General features: G+C 42.2%; 1 protein-coding gene across 1 annotated transcript; it reads left to right on the top strand.

Annotated features, from left to right (window-relative positions):
• The first annotated feature begins 120 nt into the window (after positions 1-120).
• Positions 121-21,644, top strand: fip1l1a (FIP1 like 1a (S. cerevisiae)). The gene is made up of 13 exons (XM_030772130.1): positions 121-193; positions 799-841; positions 2,724-2,772; positions 3,248-3,333; positions 3,478-3,539; positions 3,661-3,768; positions 4,058-4,185; positions 4,343-4,395; positions 6,979-7,072; positions 7,216-7,348; positions 17,082-17,295; positions 21,023-21,172; positions 21,497-21,644. Exons 1-13 carry the CDS (start codon positions 121-123, stop codon positions 21,642-21,644), a joined length of 1,341 nt encoding a protein of 446 aa, XP_030627990.1.
• Positions 21,645-21,990: the final 346 nt, after the last annotated feature.

Genomic DNA, 21,990 nt, shown 5'->3' with positions numbered 1-21,990 from the left:
TCATGCTGAAATTTTCCTAATGCGTATTTACGATTGTTCAAATTAAGTTCGTCTCAGCTTCGAGGTTCCAAGGAGAGTAAACAATTGTTGATCAAGTTATAAAATACTGCTCAATAAGTCATGTCCACTGAAGAAACGGAGAAAACAACTGATGCGAGTGGTGGTGATGACGAGGAGGAATGGCTTTACGGAGGTGAGGAGCCTAAACATTGGGATGGTTAAAATAGCAAAGTTGCCGTCACGCTGCCAGGTTAATTGCTTGTCAAACTTTTAACTCTGTCATAAACTTAAAAGTGTCAGTCTAAGAGTGTTGACACCAAGGCGATACTTTCAACTAGCAAGTCAACTAATGAACAACACATGGCTCTTATAGGGACTTGTGACAGCTCCACTAAATTAACTTTACTGAAGCTAGACGGCGGAGTTGTCTGTACGGACCGTTACTTTAGAAGCTCCATAGGCACGTGGAGATAACACTCAGATAGTCAACGTTTATAACGACAATGTGCCCGGCGTACACAAGAACCACCATTTTATCTAAAATAACGAAGCCCGTAAAACAAGCCAAAAACATTCGTGCAGAAATAATAAGTGATGATGTTTTTCAATATTTGTGTAGTTTTAATTATTCTCCCATGGCCAAATTTTGTGTAAATATGTCAGTTAACAACGGACATTAAGAATAAAGTTTGGACATTTAAAGCCACTAGTATTCTTTTAAGGTTTTATGTGTGTGTGAATTCATTGCCTGAATGTTGTGTTTGCAAACCTTTTCATCTTGCTCCCTCTCATTATTAGATGATATTATGGGGGAGAATGATGAGCAGCTTCATGTGTTCAAGTGAGTATCAACCAGGGGCATGTCTCTTCAGAATTTTGGAACTAGTCCTGTTTATTGAATTGGCCACACAACACATGATACAGAATTAGAAGTCAAATGTGAATGACAGACAGTGAGTTTAATTCAGTGCATGTTTCCCACAGTCAAACTGACAGTTACCTGTTGTCAAATGATCAGCTGCCAGTTGGAAATTAGCTGTAAAATTCAAAATTGAGCACAGCCTTGTGTCATTGACGCTCTCTGTCCTCTCTGTTCTTGCCTACATCACTATGTGTATTAATCTTATGTTTAGGAACAGGCTCTCTGTTTAGATGCTTACATGGGACTGGTGTTGTTGATGTGTGTTCTCACAGGGTTTCATCAGGTTACATGTGGTTTTACTGAGGCATTCAAAACATTAATATGAAATTTGCTGACATAGAAAAATAAAAAATCACATGAAAATATAAAAATTATATAATAAATAGCAGTACAGAAGGAAACTGAACAATGCAGCAAAGGCACAGGTTAGACATGGACATTTCCCCACAAAGCAGATGCCAAGTGAGACTGTAGGCTTGTTAATAATTTGATGTGGTAAGTATTTAAGAAGATATAAGGTATGGAACTACATGAAAATGGAAGCAAAAATGCAGTGTTAATGTGAAACAAATTCATGCCCCCTTTCCTCACCTTGAGTATCCTGACATACACATAGACCTTCTCCCTATTAGTTCAATTGCATTCCATAACAGCACTTTTCTGCTTGACAGTGTGCTAGGTCTCCTTTATAGAAATGTGACCATAAAGGGAAAATTTACTTGCCTGAATGATGCACTCACTGGCCCAGACTTAACCGAACTGATGCATCTATTTCCTATTAGGAGGAGTTTTGCCTTACTAATGAAGCGTGTACATTTAATGCAGTTTTTACTGCTCGGTAATGACGAAGCCGGCGCATTAACGATACGCGATACGTCTGTGAAATGCGCAGTGCGCGACAAGTCAAGCGCAACAGAAAAATCTCTTTGGATGCTCGTTAAATTCTGTGACTCAGATAGCGTTGTTTGTGCACAAGTCGAGTGAATAAGATTCCATTGCTCATTGGTTTGCAGAGATTGGGAATTATCAGCACTTTTTGATCTCTCACTCATTCTTTTTTTCTCTTTTATATGTCTGCCTCTCTTTCTTTCTCCCTCTCTCTTTTCATGATGTAGGACTTGGAGTAAATTCTCCGTCACTTATTGATTAGATCTGTCCACTGTCAGTGGAGCATAGCAGAACGTGTAGATCTATATTGGAAGCGTTGCCTTGCAGTGTCCTGACCAAGTACACACATATAGGCCTCTTTGTAAATACTTGTAAGTTTCCCAAAGCTTTTAGTTTGGAATTCAGGCTCAGCCTAAGTCCGTATCTAAACATCATCTTGACTGTCTCTGAACATCTACACTCTTAAGGACCTGAAAGCATGAGAAGAAAGAAATGAATTACCCTAAACCCCCGGACTTCAAGCATGCTTTAACTTTGGCAAAATTAAAGTTTAAAGGAACTTAGGCTTACCCTCACCCAAAAAAGAACCCACTTTTGTAAAGTACTACAAGAGGCTTTTTTCCCACTGAGGGTAAGCCCATTCAGCATATGAAGAATACTTCAAACGTTCTTGAAAACAGCTTTGTTTTCTCCCTGTTTCCGCCAATGGTTACACAGAGCCATTTTTATACAGCTACCTCTCACTGTGTGTACCATTCTGAGTGCATCCCCATTTACTCTTTTAACCCTTTGTTTTAAGCATAACTTGGGTTTTTTAATCCAGTCTGTCTAGAATTCATTTGTATTTTTTAAATAATCTGTTTAAATTCATCTTTCTTCTTTGGTTAACTGTCATCCTCTAATCTATTCCCAGATTGGTAGCCCATGACATGGACACTGGTCAGAACGGGATTAGCAAACTGGTATGTATTCAGACTCAGACTAGGTCTACTGATTGAGCGGCATGATACAGATCTTTGGCTTTCATCCTCTGGTATTCTTGCCTGTTCTGGATGAGATGACAAATTTGTATTGCTTGGCCCACCGGCGAACAATATCAGAGACTAAGAAGGCCCTAGTCTTCCCCAATAGCATTTTATGTTCTGTCCCCTCTACAACATGACTCAAACTACTCAGTGTGATAGGTAAGACAGATTTCCCAAATACAATGTTTAAGGGTGTTTTCAACACCTTAGTCTTCAGTGTGTTTCTTGAATGAAAAGAAGATCTCTTTTTTTTCTTGTTTTGGAGCTGCTGGCACTATGCTAGAGAAATGTTTACCTGTGTCTGTCGGCTCTTCTGAACCGCGGCCTCCAATTTGAGACTCACTGTCCCCCTTAATTGATTGGGTTATGCAGTGTGAGGTTGACATATTTTGTGTCTTTGTCCCTTATTCAGAATGACGATGATGGGAGTGAGTCTGACAGTGATGATAATGTTTGTGTTACTATCGGTGACATCAGACCAGGAGCGACTCAAAGCAGGTGAGCCGTGAATCAGAGAGTTAGTGAGTGAATACACACACATGGAGATGAAAATTCACAAGGCTATGAAAATTCAGTGGTGTGGTAATGAGGATTATAATGGTGGTCTGTTTTTTGTTTTGTTTTTTTTTATGTATTGTGCAGTGCCCATGGAACCACACCTGTTAATCTCAACATAAACACACTGAGCAGAATAAATGGTTCAGGTAATTGTGTTAAGTGTTCACTTAACCACAATCTCTAACGGTTTGACACTCAGAAATGAGAGGAGGACTGTTTCCTTCACTTCCATGTAAGATCTTTACTCTCTGACCACCTGTCTGTCAGGCTCCAGATCCAAAGGCGTTGACTTGGACAGTCTGGGCAGTGTGAATGGATTACCAGTTTTGGATGTGGATGTGGAGTCATTTGAGGAAAAGCCGTGGAGGAAACCAGGTGATGTGCTGGTATTTTGTTGTGTGTGGGTGTGGAAGTCTCTGGGTTTGCTAGAGAAACATAAAGATAAATGTCTAGCTTTAAATCACACTGGTCCAGATTAACTGCCTTTTAAGTGCATAGTGTTGATAATCTTCACGTAATAATCCGTGATGTAAAAGATTAGATGTGAGGGTTGCATGTTAGGCGTCTATTAGATGCTCATAGTTTTGACAGTGTTCATAAAGACAGGCAACGGCACAAAGCCTCAGAGCAAAATATTTACACGTGTTTGTGTTTGTGTGTCCAGGTGCGGACTTGTCTGACTACTTTAATTACGGCTTTAACGAGGACACATGGAAGGCATACTGTGAAAAACAGAGGAGGCTCCGTGCGAGCCTAGAGGTCATGACCCTTGAGTCATCCAGCAAAGTCATGGTTTGCTCTCCCAATATTTTCCTGTAACACTTTCAGCCAGGATATTACTTATGTATGGATGTTGTAATTACATATCCTTTCTCTCTCTCTCTCTCTCTCTCTCTCTCTCTCTCTCTCTCTTTTTCTCCTTTTCTCCCACAATAACCACTCCTTGAAGTCTGATCACTTCTCGTCCAGTAGCCTCTACAAATCATCCTCCAGCTCATCCAGGTACATTTTTCACCGACCAGCCATCCATTGGTCAGTTTACACCGTGTACCTTCACTTTATTGAGTGTCTGTATGTAATTGGTAGGGTTCTTACCGCCTGAATATTGATTTCAACTGCTGTTTTCTCAATGACTAATCTAAGTAACAATGGAGAAGACTTCCTCCAGACTCTTGCTGGTCGATACAGAAGTCTGCAACCGTCGATCCCTCGCTCTTTTATCTGTATCTCGCACAGCCTCTTACCTCTCACAGTTTGGACACATGTCACTGCACACATCACCTGTTTGTGATCATTAAACTTATGTTCACTAATTACCCCCTTTACCATCACCAAGTCTCACTGAGCATCCTCTTAATATTGACTGCTCTAAGTAAGGCTTGAGATACAGGCTTTAAGAATGTTCTCGTAAGCCCTAGACTAATTCAGAAGTTCCAAAAACTTATTTTGAAATTACAGGACCAACATGGACAAAAACTTTTACACCACCTCACAGTCAACAGTGTCTAAACATAAATAACTGTAACTCATATTGGGATATACAACACATATCTAACTAAATACCTTAAAATCACTTAAAATCAATATCATGTAAGCAAATGAGCAAGACAAATTTGTACCATTTAGTGAGTACCTCAGTTTGACACTCTTGATGTAAGGATTCTGAGAAGCAACACGGAAGCATTTTATGAGCTGCAGAAAAGGAAATGTTTCGGCGTGAGGGTTGTGTTTATCTCTGCAGGCCCACACATTTACTGAACAAAACGCCTTTCGTTTCAGAGTAACGGCCCAATTACCACTTCTACGTTTGTCTCGCTCTCCTACACGCCCACTGAGTGTTGGTCAACATCGGTACAAAGTCTCATTACCGCCCCATTCTTCTTTCTGGCTCTACACTCCCCCCTCCCCTTTCATATTATTTATTTTATGAAAAACAGAGAAAGAGTGTACAACATTAAAGAAATGAAATAGATTGACTCTCTCACACCCACGCATACACACACACACACACACACAGGTGTGGTCAGGGTGGTTTGCACTGCTTTGAAGTCAATGGAGGTGACTAACACAACAGTATCCTAAATTAGGTGCTTCACCCACCCCCCCCCCCCCCCCCCCTCACACACACACAGACACAAAAAAAAACAACACTCATACCTCTCCGATATTTGGCGGAAGGGTAGACATGGCCTGAGGGGACGTGTGGTGCAGGGGTGGAATACAGCAATGGTCGTGAACTTTCAGTGACACGCAGGGACTAGACAGGAAGTTGGAACTCGCTGAAAATGCTGAAAACAAACACACAAACCGTGAGCCAACATTTTGAGAGTCTAACGAGCCCTGACCACCCTCAGGATCTAAGAAAGTATGGAGTAATCATGTGTTTACGGCACGGTCATTCTCTGCTAAACTCCTGTTCCGATTAAAAGTTCAGAGGGACTTGCCGTGAGGAGGCTACGCAGATTTTTGTTCAACAAAGTACAGGTCCAGCAGGAGCCACTGAGGGAGATTTGTCCGTCCGCAAAGACAAATTTGGGATAAAAATGGAAAGAAAAGATTTGTCCCCGCCTTGGATGAAAAGCTGTCCATTTCTGTGAATCTCAAAAGCCCAGTATTGGGTACTTATTTATAGATATTAATTTTGTTCATAAAAATTCAGAGCCTGGTGAAACCCTGTTTGTACAGATGAAAAAGCCCTGAATGCAGAGTCCACTGGGCGGTGTCAGATCCTCTGGCTTTGTGACTGCTAGTTAGTCACTTAAATGTTTAATGCTCCTCTTTTCTTTCATAAAATCATGAACACATTAAAACAGAAGCTGTTGTTGGCCTGACCCCAGGTCACTTTGTGTGTTTATGTGTACGTCTGCAGAGGGGTTAAGCTGCCTTGTGCTCCGTTACATAAGCAATTTTTAAATCCAGCGTGTATCTCTGTAGAAAGTAGGTGAAGTCCTTAAAGTGTGTCATCTCTGGTTCTGTTTTTTTTTTTTTTTACTCTTTTATTTCAAAATCTATTCTTCAGTACAGCCACAGCAGACACAGGGCCTCTGGGAGGCAGTCAGCTTCTATTACTAAGTCAGCTCTATTTCTGCACACTGACATTATAGGCAATGGAATATTTATGGAATACTCTTTGTTTGATGAAATCTTACTGACTGAAATAGGTTAGTGACTAATTTCCAAGCTTGTTTGTGTATATTTGGTGCTTGTCTTGTATCATATTTGAAGCTGACTGTTTTATATTTTAGGTTGGATGGAACAACAAAGTCATGTTTGTGTATGTAAGAAAGTGGGCATGTGATGTGTGATGCTTGGGTGTGTGTGTGGTTCTCTGAAAAATGACGTGACCCAGATGTTGAGCAGGAGATAATGCATAAATAGTGTTTGTTAGGTTGTGGGCGAGTGTATATAAAACCCATGTGCCATTGCACTGCTTCACACAGTCCGACCTTAAGCCCTGAACTTCCTGTTCTCAACCAAGCTCTGTACACCCATAATCCAACATCTGCTTAATTCAGACATATGGACTCAACACGGCTCTGTCCTCCTGGCTCATGAGTCTGATGCATGGATGCTTGTGTTGAGCAGGAAGTCAAACAGCGATGTCATCGGAGGACAGACAGGAGTCATCAGTCGAGTGGAAGGAAGAAGACGTCACACCACTGATGGAAACAGTATCCAGGTGTGTGTGTGTGTGTGAAATGGACTTCAGGGATCAAAGCAGTATGTGTAGTAAAATGTGTGTGTGTGTGTGTGTGTGTGTGTGATGGACTTCAGGGATCAAAGCAGTATGTGTAGTAAAATGTGTGTGTGTGTCTATTGCAGGTGATATCAGAGCGTTCCTCTGATGCTGAGTCGACCTCTAAGCTGCCTTCCTTCTTTCCCCTGAACATTCCACCTCCTCCTTTCCCTCCTCCTCCTCCCAGTAGCTCCACTCCACCACTTATCCCACCTCCAAGTAAGTCCAGCACACACAAACACACTCTTTCATTCCTACACAATCTGTACACATAACACAAACAAATAAGCTCTCTATTCCACACACTCACAATGATTCACATGGGAAAATTCACCTGTAATTTGTATTGGATTAATGATTTTTACAGCCAGGCCCGTCTCTGCTGACATTTCACAGTCAGACAGATATTACCTCACCATGCCAACAGACTCACACTCCCCACAACCTACACTTGCCCTCTGCCCTCTGGCCTCTGTATTCAATGCACTGCTGTATAGCAAAAGGTCAGAGGTTAAATGGGAAAAAAATTATAGATGACATAGTGCTACTGTGAAGGGTCAATATATATAAATATGATATTTCCATATAATGCTAAAGTGTTGCCTAGTTACCTTGCAGCAACTTAAAGTCTTTAACGTGTAGAGTAAAGATAGCTCAGGGTCACAGCTCAGAAATTGTTGAATTGTGACTGTAGTTCAAAGGCCAAACTCATTGACTTGTCCATTACATAGCAGTGTACACCCTGTGAGGTTTCCATGGTGACTTTTTAACCAATAGGTTACAGGTTCAGGCTCTTTGTGAGGAACCAGCGACTGTGTGTTTTAGCTGCACTGCGAACAGCTGGAAACAGCTGCGAATAAACAGACTGGTGTGGCAGCAGCCCAAATGGGCCAGTAAAGGCTGATGCTGGGTAGGAGACCAGCATGGTGTGGAGGACTGTACACACATGCGTATAAGAGCCTGTGGAGTATCTGTGTTTACAGAACTGAGAACTAAACCAAAATAAATACCTCTGACTGAAGGTCAAAGAGGAGAGTTAAGGTGGAGTTGAACCCAGATGGGCTAAAACAGATGTGTGTGTGTGTGTTTGCCTGCAAGTGTATGTGTGCATGTGTGTGTGTGTGTGTGAGTGCGTGCGCGCGTGTGTATCTTTCAGTCTGTGCCCCAGGTGTCTCCAATACTCTTCAGGTTTGAGTGAATCCTGCTGTTTGTCTCTTTCAACTTCCTTTTTCGTTGGGTACTCTGATTCATATGAGGGCAGGAAGCTCCGTCCCACTCGCACAGCTAAGCCCTGTCTGTCCCTTTATCTTCAAAGCCAAATCTAAACTCTCACTCGCTCCAAATCGGTCCACCCCCACCAGGGTTCACACAGACCTCTTACAGACACCCTGACCCCCTATCAGTTCCCCTAATACTACCAGAATACCCAACATCCTGGCTGACCTGGGCTTCTCACAGGGGCCCGCTGCTCTTTGAAGTGTGGCGTTTAATGGTGTAATGTTTCACTTTATCAGAGCCACTCCTCCTTCTCAAAAGTTATAGCCCATGAACACGCACACACACATGCACACCCACATACACACCTCCTCTTCCTCCTCCTCCTGCTCTTTACGCGTTTCCTTTTGTGATGCAAATGTTCAGCAGAGCTAATAATAGCAGCACAAGCCAGGAAAAAGTGCCACGCCAGCAGAACTGTGGCACGAGAAATGTGCTGAACGGACCAGCTGGAGAGAGAGAGAGAGAGAGAGAGAGAGAGAGAGAGAGGAGGGGGCTTACACAGAGTGGTATGGAACAGAAGAAAGGAGAGGGAGTTAGGGGAAAAGAAGAAAGTGAAAGAGTGAGGGGACAGAAGAGAGAGGGGCTTTTAGAGGAGAATGAGATGAAGAGTGAGAGAGTTATTACTTTGAAATGAAGTCTTCTGAGGTCTTGTTTTTAAAGTACAGGTGCTAATTTACATTTGTAGAGCGATGAGCCCTGTTAAAGGTTCACTTTTGAATGATTTCACCCACATCAGTTCCAGAATGTTGGATGAAAGGTAATAATGTGAAATATATCCAGTGTGGTAGCATCATTGAGATAGTTATCATAATGATGATTCGTTTGCGCCTCGTTTTGTGTTACAGTTAGGATATAGGGCTGTGTGCCGGGAATGGGCTAGCCTCGACAAAGTTTGAGTGTTTTGTTTTTTTTTAAACCAGGTTGACAAGTGATCTGGTACTGAATGAGAAAGCTCCCTTTGAGAAGAAAACCTAGAACCAAGCTTGAGTCCAACCCAAACGCTGTTCACATAGTTCCTTGAAGGCATGCAGAGACATGGAAAACCCTTATGCTGAAATGCTTGAGTTCTAGCCTCATTCTTCTAGAGTGTTGCATTCTTGTCTTTAACATGCTCCTGTAATGAATAAGCTGTTTAAATAAAACTGCACTCTTCTATGTATAGAGTGTCTTGGACGCTCCACTGGAAGGGAAAATATGGAACAATTTGAAATTCCTGACATTTCTAAAGCTAGCTGAACCCAAGGCCCTGAGTCTGGCGCTAGGCCGTTGATCCAGCCTGACTGCGTTAATGTCCAGTGCGGAGGTCATATCAAGGTTAGACAGAAGTGTTATAACTCTTAGGCTGCCAGCAAGCGATCAAATGGCTTGCAGGTCCCTCGGCTCACTGAACCAGAGGTCAGTGCAATGAGTCTTAACCTCACAGAAAGAGAGAGAGAGAAAGAAAGAGAGACAGAGAGAGGGATGCACGCTAACGCAGTCTTCAGATATTAAACCTCAGGCTCAAGCTTTCTCATACACTGCCAAGTGTGCAATTCTTAACCTCCATCAAACCCTGGCTTAGACTTACTCAAAGATAGAGGCAATTACACAACCAAGCACAGTCTCACACACACACACACACACACACACACACACACAATCCCAGCTGGCATGCAAACGCTGTGCAAATGAGTGTATGCGTATAGTAAGCACACCCATTAGGTTGTGCAACCTCTTATTGAGATTTGAAAGAGCGGTTAAAGAGCTTTGCATGCACTGATGGGACAGGAGTAATAGTGCTCTACAGTTAGTCTTATAAATGTTCAGGAGTAATAGTGCTATACAGTTAGTCTTATAAATGTGCAGGAGTAATAGTGCTATACAGTTAGTCTTATAAATGTACAGGAGTAATAGTGCTATACAGTTAGTCTTATAAATGTTCAGGAGTAATAGTGCTATACAGTTAGTCTTATAAATGTACAGGAGTAATAGTGCTCTACAGTTAGTCTTATAAATGTTCAGGAGTAATAGTGCTATACAGTTAGTCTTATAAATGTGCAGGAGTAATAGTGCTCTACAGTTCGTCTTATAAATGTTCAGGAGTAATAGTGCTATACAGTTAGTCTTATAAATGTACAGGAGTAATAGTGCTCTACAGTTAGTCTTATAAATGTACAGGAGTAATAGTGCTCTACAGTTAGTCTTATAAATGTGCAGGAGTAATAGTGCTATACAGTTAGTCTTATAAATGTACAGGAGTAATAGTGCTCTACAGTTAGTCTTATAAATGTTCAGGAGTAATAGTGCTATATGGTTAGTCTTATAAATGTACAGGAGTAATAGTGCTATACAGTTAGTCTTATAAATGTGCAGGAGTAATAGTGCTATATGGTTAGTCTTATAAATGTTCAGGAGTAATAATGCTATACAGTTAGTCTTATAAATGTACAGGAGTAATAGTGCTCTACAGTTAGTCTTATAAATGTTCAGGAGTAATAGTGCTATATGGTTAGTCTTATAAATGTACAGGAGTAATAGTGCTATACAGTTAGTCTTATAAATGTGCAGGAGTAATAGTGCTATATGGTTAGTCTTATAAATGTTCAGGAGTAATAATGCTATACAGTTAGTCTTATAAATGTACAGGAGTAATAGTGCTATACAGTTAGTCTTATAAATGTGCAGGAGTAATAGTGCTATACAGTTAGTCTTATAAATGTGCAGCTTATTTAACTGATTCCTAGTGATTTGAGAAGAGGATGAGGAGGAGAAAGATGTTCTGGAGGAGGAGGTCTTAGCCATGTGTGTATGTGTGTGTGTGTGTGTGTGTGTGTGTGAGCCTGCGTGCGTGCGTATTTGTATTTGTTAGCCAAATTGGCCAAGAGGGGCTTGAGGACACAAACTGTCATTTTTAACGTTTCTTTTATGACAGTGTTGCAACAACCTTGAGAAAGTCATCTGAAAAACATGAGCAAGAGAAAGAGGCAAAATCGAGCTTATTTCTCTTAGGCAAGGAGAGTTGCATGATCTCTCTGTTCCAGTCTTTTTTTTTTTTTCTTTCAACCTTTCTTATTTTTTTTCTTTTGCTCTTTTTCTGTTGTTGTTGAGAACTTGGTTCTGGGGCTGACTCTCATCAGGAGACTGTGGAAAAACAGGGAGAGATGGTGCCCAGATGTGTGTGTGCGAGAGAGAGAGAGACAGAGAGAGAGAAAGAGAAAGAGTGAGAGAGGTGTATATATGACAGGGAGAGAGAGAAAGAGAGAGAAAAAGAGGTGCGCACCATCAAAGGAATACAAATGTGTTTTTGCAGTATGTATGTTTAAAGGGTGATTTAGAGGACCATTTGCTTCAGATGTGCGCACACACACACACACACACACACACACATGCTCGTAAGGTCACAGTTATAGGGATCACTAAAAGTTACAGGCAGTTAGGCAGCTGGCTTGTTAGACAGATGTTGGCTGGATGTTTGATAAACGTTGTAAAAGCGTTTGAAGTCATGGTTTTTGGGGCTGAAGATACACAAGCACCCATCCACTGTGCCTCCTCACATTAGCAGTGGTGCATTGCTTGTTCACATTCCCTTTCTCTCTCTGCCCCTGTCTCCATCCCTCTTTCTCTCTCTCTCTTTTAGAGTTTGTGTGTGTATAGAACTACTTACGCAGACAAATTTAGTTTAGTAGTCATTTTCTTTCTTTTGTAGGCCTTAGCAGAATGCATGCATGAGTGTGCTGTCCTTGCTGATGTGTGGGAAATGTAAAACTGTATGTGTGTGTGTGTTTCTGCTTTTGTCACAGGGCTTCCCATCAGTGTCCCCCCTCCAGGTAAACCCAGCTCTCTACACATGTCTTTGTTTAGAACCATTGCACGATTTCGTCTGAGTCAAATAGACTTGTAATGAAACTATGGACAACCTCTGTGAATATGTCTCTCTCTCTCTCTTTCTCTCCTTCTCTCTCTCTCTCTCTCTCTCTCTGTTTGTGTGTGTGTGTGTGTGTGTGTGTGTATTCTACAGGTTTCCCTCTTCCTCCTGGGGCTCCCCCACTCACTGTGATGGATTCTTTAGACAGGTAAAATGTCTTTTTGACCGTTTCATTGTTTTACAGTTTTTCTGTGTGAGTTTGTGTCTGTGTGTGTTTGGGGGGAGGGGACGAGTTCATACGTTTACACCACATGCTGTCCTGAGTCAGACTTCTGAAGTGTAATTTCAGAGGTCAGACATCTTGTGCTTTATTATTTAGTTGGGAATGCAGTTGTTGCATTCTGACTGAGTCAAACAGTACTTACCAGAGGTCTTGTCTTACGTTGGGGACCACTGTACCTGGACAATAAACACAAAAGGTGTACAGGGCATGCTTTATAACATTACTGAAACTGGAGTGATATAGTACAAATGTGTATGTGTGTGTGTGTGTCCATGTGTCCATGTCCGTGTGTGTGTGTGTGTGTCTGCACAGGCTGATACGATACAGGGACAGAGAGAGCAGGAGGAACAGCAGATATAGCAGAGAGAGAGAACGAGAGCACAGTCCTTCTCCCGTCCACAGAACCTCACACAGGCAAGAGAGAGAGAGAGAGAGAGAGAGAACATGGCATAAAACTGGGAAAAAGTTGAAACAAATCAAAGGGAACAAACAGAAAGATGGTAGAAAATTGAATAAAATAAAAGACATTTAGGTTCTAAGGTTTTGATAGACACACTTGAGTGTCCTTATGGGATATGCAACTAGGCTGCTAAGTCAAAAACATTTTTCTCTGTCAGGATTTGCAGGGCTCTAGTCAAACTCCTATCTAGGCCAACTCGTAAAAGTTTGAGAACTTCTCTGTTAGAATCTTGTGAATGAAGACAAAGTTCTAAAATTCTGTCTATCCGGCTAAATCCTGTTTTCGCCTGTCTCACTTCCAGACAGCTAGGTTTTCCCATTCAGTTTAATCTAAAGCTTTGTAAGTGTGTGTTTTGAGTGAGAAGAAAGTGAATTTGAAGAAAATGAGTTTGGTTATCTGTGAGCTTAGTAGTGTGTGTGTGTGTGTGTGTGTGTGTGTGTGTTTTCCAGTTTTGCTGACGCCACAGCTTATCTGTTTAAGACCAAAATGTGGTTTTTAGACGCTGTCCCTGACCCTGATGCTGAAACGGTGGCCAAATATGGCAGAGAAGTAGAGGGGGCGGCCATGTTTGTCTCTTGACTCTTCTGTTTATCAGTGTCCAGAAACTCTGCATCTTTCCCTCCCTTCATTCCTCCCTAAGTCCCCTCTTTCCTCCTTCACTCCATGAGAAAAACAACCTAGTTTCAACCCATCTGTTCCTCCTATCCACACTCCTGGTTTATTCCCCATTGTCTCTGAGAAGGGCCCCTCTACTCTATTGACTATCTGTTTATGCTTTATTACGATGTATTATTTTCATTTTGGTTGAGGCGTTTTTGGGCAAGCACTGTAAGAGCATATCCAAGTCAAAGTGCTGGACTGTCCATGGCTACCCAGAAATTTTGAGGGAAATGGGAAAGATACATCTGGAATATGTCTCTTTCTTATTTCTTTCTTTATCTCTGTATCTCATTTGACTTTTTCCCCTCCTCCGCCTCCTCCTTCTTTATCCATCTGTCTTCTCGTTTCTGAATTTACTCACCTCTCTTTTTTTCTGTCGTTAAAGAATGGTTCTTCTCACATCTCGTACACACTGCCAAATCCAAACATCCTTGGAGGAGTTTCCGTTATTCTTAGTCCTGCCAACCAAAGACTGCATAATTTATGAATCATTTCCTCTCATACCACCACTTCAAATCTCTCTCTCTCTCTCCCTCTCTCTCCCTCTGTTTCTCTCTCTCTTTCCTTACCCCCTCTCTACCCCCATTTTGTGATATGGTACATGTGATTGTGGGAGGTCCCAAGGGCGTACCTTGGGGTACACCTAAAAGGCAGCTAAGAGAGATATGGCATCTCTCAAGGCCTGCAGGGTTCTCTGAGTGCGTATTTGGAGGGAGAGCAGGGTCAGTAATACCTTTCTTTTCCTGTCCATCAATCAAATGGAAATGTGGATGGAAAATATTGAGGATAATTTATTAGGTGTGTTAAGAGTGCAGGGTGAGTAATATGTACCGCATACAAGTATACCATGGAAGTGTTTCAGAAAAAACATTTCGATTTGCACAAGAAGAAACATTAAAAACACTACTCACATATTGTCGTGCATAATGACTGGGTGCCTTGTTCACAAAATTCTTACTGAAATAAAATCATTTTTAGAGTAGTAATAGCTGTGAAAGATTTCAGGCTGTGTATGTAGGTGTTAATGAGGGTCGTTAAGGGTGAGCCCTGTTGTGATTGGCTATTTTAATATAGTGGGCGTTCATTAAGAATAGCCACAGGGGTGAAGCAGAAAATACAGCTGCCAACTTTTCCAAAATTGATTATCCCAGACACAATCATGTGCCTCTACCCTTTTCCCAGCATCAGTCTATCTAACCAGAGAGAAAGAGAGAAAACAGGAAAAGGATAGGTAAAGTGAACGAGAGAGTCGGGGGAGGAAGAGAGGAAGAGATAAAGACTGAGGAGCTGGCTGACTTTGAAAGAAAGAGCGTTAGGGAACAAGGGAGAAAGGGGGAGGGAAAGAGAAGATGCAGAAAAACAGAGGGAAAAAGAACACAGCAGCATCACTTCCAGGGATATTTATAGAAAGAGTGCGTTTGGAGTTAGACCCAACACCTGTCCACAAGGAGTTCTCTTGGATGTACTCAAGCACGCGCACACACACACACGCGTGCCTCATTTTTTTTTTAGCACAACAGGAAGTTTTCTGTCTGAAGCAGGGTAGGTCACCAGTACTTAGGAATGAGCGTTGCCTGCTCGGTCAGCCAATGTCAGTGATATACAACTACTCAAGCCCTATAAACACACACACACACACACACACACACTACCGGGTTAGAGGGAATATACAGGCAGTTGTTGCATTTTGACAGTGTGCCAGTCACATCAAACAATCAGGAAACTGTCAAAAAAAAAAGTCTTTTGATCATTGAGTAACCAGAATCAGTTAGTCTGGCCCTTGATTTCTTTCCCTTTCTCTTTCTCTCTTTCTTTCTCTCTCTCTTTCTCTCCCCCGTCTTTCTTTTTATGTATAACATTTACTCTTTCTTCATCGTTCGTTAAATGTAATGGGCTCCGGATGCTCAGACCATTTCAGGTAGAGAGGCCTGTACAGCAGCCAAGACACAACTGCCTTTCTCTCTCTCTCTCTCTCTCTCTCTCTCTCTCTCTCTCTCTCTCTCTCTCTCTCTCTCCCCTATGCACTGCTCTAGACCATTCTCACACATGTGCCCTGGTCAAGCCTTCTGATTGGCTCATGTCTGTTGGAGCAGTGCTTTGATTTGTCAGGATGACTACAGTGGTAATGAACGTCAAATCGTTTATTTGAGGGTGTTATTTCTTAAAATGACGCATGTCTAACTCTAAGCCTTGTCCTGCTATGTTTTTACAGTGGGCGCCCTGGAAGTTTTGATGGCAGGTCTGTCCCACCATACCCCTTCCATGCTGGTAGGTGGCATGATTTCCGTAAACACTGCTGTCAGGTAACGTGTCAGTTCAGTGGAGAAAAGCAAGAATGCACCCATGTGGAGTCAGTCATGAATAATATCAGATTAAAATATATTCTCATCATTTTCAAATTTTATCATTGGCTTAGGGCAGGAACACAATCATAACCTTTATTTTATATCAACAGCGGAGGCTGGAGGGCAAAATTTATATCCACACAGTCTATAGTGTTGGAGGACCATTTCCCTAATAGAGTCTAGGGAGACCAAATGTATTTACTTTGCATTTGGGAAAGGAAATGTGTGAATATTACTTTGTGCTTGAGTGTGTATACAGAATGTGTTCTAGTCACACAAGCTTGTTCAGGGTCACAGTGTTGGAACGGATAGTGTGAAAATATTTCAGATGGCAGTGCTGACTGGGCCAGTTAATTGGAGCATCACACATCCAAAGATGTCATTCAGATATGTCAAAACAACCTTGTTTTCTACTTTAGACACACACACACACACACACACACACACACAATTGTTAGCAAACACAGAGGTTAAATGGGGTTCAACATTCTACCTGACACATTGTGAGTGTGTGTGTTTGTAGTTACGTATGCATCTCTGAATGAGGTTTTCATGCTGAAATTATGGACTCATGGCTGTTTTTTAAAAACCTTTACTAAATGTGCCATTATTAAAATTGATGACATAAAACAAACACCGGGCAGAGGGAGCTCCAGACTGACTTTGACCTCACAGCGTTCTCTTATTAAATTCTCTCTATGGATGATTTCCACCCAGAGGAACTTTCTGGAAAATGATAACGAGAGATATGAAACATTTTATAACACTGAGCCTTTAGGAGCATATTTTAGTGGAATCTATGAAATGAATTTTCATTTAGCAGGATAGACATGAAAGTCACACTCCATCTTATCTCCTGTCTTTTAATTGTGTTATTTTAAGAACATAATGAAAGGTTCTGGGGTAAAAACGTAAAGGTTGTAGAGTCATTGTCATTTAGAGTTAATTATCAGGCTCTGTTCCATAGACAGTTTCCAATAAGATTTATTGCTCTTAAAACAATCCCCTAATAACAGTATGAATGGTGTGGTTGTGTGATAGAAGTTTCCTTCAGCATTTTCCCCCCTCTTTTACTGATGAAGGTGTGTACCCACCTGTACCAGGAGGCGTGACTTCCTGGTCTGGGATGATTGACAGCGCCAAAGCGTGGGAGTACTACACCCGCCGAGACAAAGAGAGGGAACGGGAGAAGGAGAGAAAGAGAACCCGAGAGAGAGGGCACGAGAAAGACAAAGAGAGAGATAGAGAACGTGACAGAGATAGAGAGCATAGTCCCTCCTCTCAAACCTACAACAGGTAAGTGACAGCTTAGAATGGCCAGTCAGGAGTTCGATTGCTAGTATTGTATGTTAATGAGTAAATGCACAAGCATGCACACAAACACACACACGCCGGCTGCACAGAGTGTGTGTTCTGCATGTTGCCAGCTGTACTGTGCTGGGGACAGATGTTTGATTCTGCTCCACACTGGCTATTCTGGTCCATAACATGTGCTTAACATATGACAAAGAAGTGAAAGATGATGATAAAGGGGCGAGGGAACAAAGAGAAAGAGTAAAGAAAGAGAAGCGCTCGGACCGTCAGCATGTGTGTATCAGTGTCTGTATGTGAGAGGATGGATGGATGGATAGATGAGTGGGGTTGAAGGCGGGGTTAGGTGAGCTCTATTGTTTTGTGATGGACCACAGTAAGGAAAAAGTGTGAATGAGAGATTGAGAGAAGACCTGAATCCTAGTAACCAGAAATAAGGAAGTAAGGCAGAGAAACTGAAAGAGATCCTACCAGCATTATTAAAAAATAGTAATAAAACACACCGGTAAACCACACTCGCTCATCACACACACAGTCAACATACTGTACCGCCACACACATGGAGAGCATACACACTCACTCACTCACTCACTCACTCAATTGTATACTGTGGTCTTATGGTGACAGTTGGCTGAATATGTGGTCATTTGAGGAGAGAGCCGGCAAAAAGCAGGCCAGTGGAACAGCTGTGAGATGCGCCTCTGTGTGTGTATGTGTGTGTGTGTGTGAGAGAGAGAGAGAGAGAGAGAGAGAAAGATGGACACACACGCTCACATGGACAAAGCTACTTTTTAGTAAGTTGATAATCCCCTCAGCCTTGCCCTGTATGCTGGTGACGGGGTGGGGACATCAGTGAGTTCTGCGTGTGTGTGTGTGTGTGTGTGAGTGTGGTTAGGTTCTTTTGAGTGTGAACAAGCTGGTGTGTCATCAGAAACCTGGCTAAAATATGCTGCGCAAAATTACCACCCTCTGAGCAGCAACACGAAGGCCTCCAGACACGCACGCATATGCACACACACGCACACACATTTACATACACACATACACACACACACACATTCTCACACGCATTTACACACACATTCTCACACGCATTTACACACACACACACTGTTGGTGAGAATGTTAACAGTTTAGCACCCACCACGCTAACTCCCTCAGAGGCCAGAGCGTCATCATGGCTAACACGTTTAGCTGACATTTTCTAGGACACTTTGAATGCACTCCCTTCCAACACGGCCACTACATAGAGTGTTCAAATCAAAACCTGGGTTCCAGCTTGGCCCAGAGCTACTCTGCCGGTGTCCAACCACAACAAGAGCCATGTGACGAGAAAAGCTCCAGAACATTCCAGAGGCACATCTGAAAACTTCATGTGACTCGGCAGGACACGCTGACATGCAGGACTTTTTACATGAACAGAAACAGCATAGATAGATAGATAGATAGATAGATATAATAAATGACTGATATAGAGAAACTGTTTTTTTTTTTTTGACAGTATAAGATTAGAGAGTCTAGTTGTTAAGCTGATATTTTTGGCTCATGTTATGCTGGAAGTTTGTTTAGCCTATATTGTAAAAGTGACTGAGTACAAAGTAGTCTCCCTCCATTCTCTCTCTCTCTCCTTCTCTGTTTTTCTCTCTGTTGCCCTCCGTCTCTCTCTCTCTCTGTTATTCTCTCTCTCTCTCTCTCTGTTATTCTCTCTCTCTCTCTCTCCTGGCTGGCGGACTGTTTAGCAGCTGGGTGGCCATTTGGTGTGCACTTGTCCCATGAGCTCATCCCTGTAGCCCAGTGTGGAAGGACCTGTCTTTAGTCCAGCTGGCAGAACCACACACACACACACACACCCTGACACACACGCCGATAAACACAAACATGCATACACACACACACACACACACACACACACACACACACACACACATTCACGCAGGGATTTGATTAACACTTATAGCATTATTGGATGCTGATTGAAAGTGATATGCACTCACTCACTCACTCACTCATTGACACACTGGGCTCTAATTTGCAGCTCTCTCCAACTACATTGTTTCAGCTCTTTTCTTTTCTCATTTCTTTATTATTACATATATAACATACATGAGCCAAAATGGTGTCTTACATATTGGTGTTACTTTGAATGCTTGTACACAGACACATACACACACACACACACGCACACAAACACAGAGAGAGAGAGAGAGAGAGAGAGAGAGATCTTTCCATGCACAAATACACTCCAGCTTCTTTCTCCAATCACACTCTACCCCTCAGCAAGTTCACACACACATCCTTAGTAATTAGTGTTTACAAGACTAATGTCAACCGATCTATAACTTTGCCCCTAAAGGCTGGAGGAGTGCGCTAGCTGTGCTAATTATAGACACCCACATGTTACCCAGAGAGCTTCATTATCTCTCTCTTTCTCTCTCTCTCTCTCTCTCTTTCTCTCTCTTCCCCCCCCTTCTCTCCTTCTCTTGCCCTCACGCTCTCTGTGTGTTGACACATGGCTGTTGGACACGTGTGCACTGCCTTTTGGCTTTCATTAAGGTTTATCATTAGTCATTATGGACTCTGTGGTCACATCTTGAATTGGTTTTCTCCCTTTGTATTAAAGCAGTTGTGTTAGAAGGTGTGACTGAATGCCCTAAAATATGAGTTAGTGTATGTTTGTTTTCTGTGCATATGTGTGTACTGATGTTTGTATGCAGCAGGTGAATAGATGCAGAGGTGATGAGGATGTGAGAGGTTGAAATAAATGAATCAGATCCTGAACAGAGCAGTGACCAGTGGGACACAGGGTCCCTCACTGATGTGGTGTTAATGTAAAGGTTAGAAGAGGACACAAGAGGCCATATCGGTTTGTGTGTTTGTGTGTGTGTGTGTGTGTCTGTGGGTATATGTGTGTGTGAGTGTGTGTGTGTGTGTGTGTGTGTGTGTGTGTGTGTGTTGATGAGAGGTTTGGTTTTGCAGAGAAACTAATTAAATGCTGACAGGCAGATCCTATTCTCACTGGTGAGCGATATAGAACCCAGCTTTAATACGGTGCCAGAGCTGTGCAAGGAAAGAAAAGAGAGAATAAGAAGAGGATAAAAGAGTGAAAAAGGGATGGGAGGATATGAATGAATTAAAGAAAGCATGTGGAAACATAATAGACAAGCCATAATCAAGTTTTCTGATTCAGATCCACTCCCAACATTATCTGAAATGTTTCTAAATTCAGAGCAAAACAGCTAGTTACTTGGCTGGGATCAGAGAGCTTGGTTGATACCTTGCTAGGCCTATCAGAGAGCTTGGTTGATACTTGTCTCAACCTATCAGAGAGCATGGTTGATACTTAGCTCAGCCTATCAGAAAGCTTGATCGATAACCTTACTCAGCCTGTTGGAGGGTCTTGTGGGACTGATTCTTTCCAACCCAAAGGCCTTTCCCACCAAAAAACTTCCAAGAAGTTAAAGCTTATGGGATTTTACCTGTTCAATTAGAAATGTATTTGTGTCCAGTGAGAGCAGAACTGATCAACAATAATCGGAAACTTCAAAAGAGCATTAATAATCATGGATGAAGCAGTATTTGATAATACAGTGTATGACTCAAGTAAGATGGCAGTCTGCTTACTATTGTTAGTTACCTGTCTTTTTGTTTGTTTGTGTGTGTGTGTGTGTGTGTGTGTGTGTGTGTGTGTGTGTGTGTGTGTGTGTGTGAATAGTGAGGAGGAGCGTGGGCGACACAGGGACCACGGGGAATCTGGGTGTGAGAGACATCGAGAGCGTTCAGGGCGGCAGGGCCTGAGAGAAGACAGACACAGAGAAAGAAGACACAGAGACAGGAGTGAAGGACGGCACAAATCTTACCGCAGGTACCTCCCTCCTCACACACGCACACACACACACACACACGCACGCACACACACACACACGCACACACACACGCACTCTTCCAATAGACAAAGACACAGGCATTTAGACTGCACATCACTTTGCTGAATTCACACTTTGAAACACAGCACAGCACGGCTTGTGTGACTTTTTCCTCGAGGTAGGAATAATTTTTATGACCTGATGATTTCTCCTACTTTCTCTCTCCCTTTGGGTTGTATTTTTCTCACCTGCTCTATGTTTTGTGTGATTCTCTTTCTCTTTGTCCTGTTTTACCCCTTCTCACCATTCCTATTCTCCGTTAGTAGTAGCAGCAGAAGGAGACTTGACAGTGAGGATGGGGAAAGCCACAGGAGACACAGACACAAACGCTCGAAGAGAAACCGGGAGAGCAGAGAACCCAGTGAAGAGCGCAGCATTGACCAAGAGAACCAATCAGAGGCCACAGAATGATTCCACCAGCCAATCAGAATCAAGGGCCCTCTGCAGCTCTCACCTACTGTTAAGAAAGAGGCTGGGGGGAACATCCAGTGTGCCTTGATCTGGCCAATCAGAAACCAGCTCATCTGAGCTGATTGATGTCTTAAGCTGTTATTGAAGAATTAGTTTGAAATATAGTTTATAAATGAAAAACAAAACTGTGCAAAGATGTACTAGGTATTTTTAATTTATTTGTTAATTTATTCATTTAAGAGCACCGAGTGTGCAATTCTGATGAGAGTAGCTATGGATATTTTTGTTGAGATGAAGACTAATTGCTACAGTGATACTTTTGTTGAATTACAAAATTATAAATACT

The sequence above is a fragment of the Chanos chanos genome, chromosome 4, assembly GCF_902362185.1.
Source record: "Chanos chanos chromosome 4, fChaCha1.1, whole genome shotgun sequence".
NCBI lineage: Eukaryota > Metazoa > Chordata > Actinopteri > Gonorynchiformes > Chanidae > Chanos > Chanos chanos.
The sequence above is the reverse complement of the archived record's forward strand: the minus strand, read 5'-3'. Positions and strand labels throughout refer to the sequence as shown.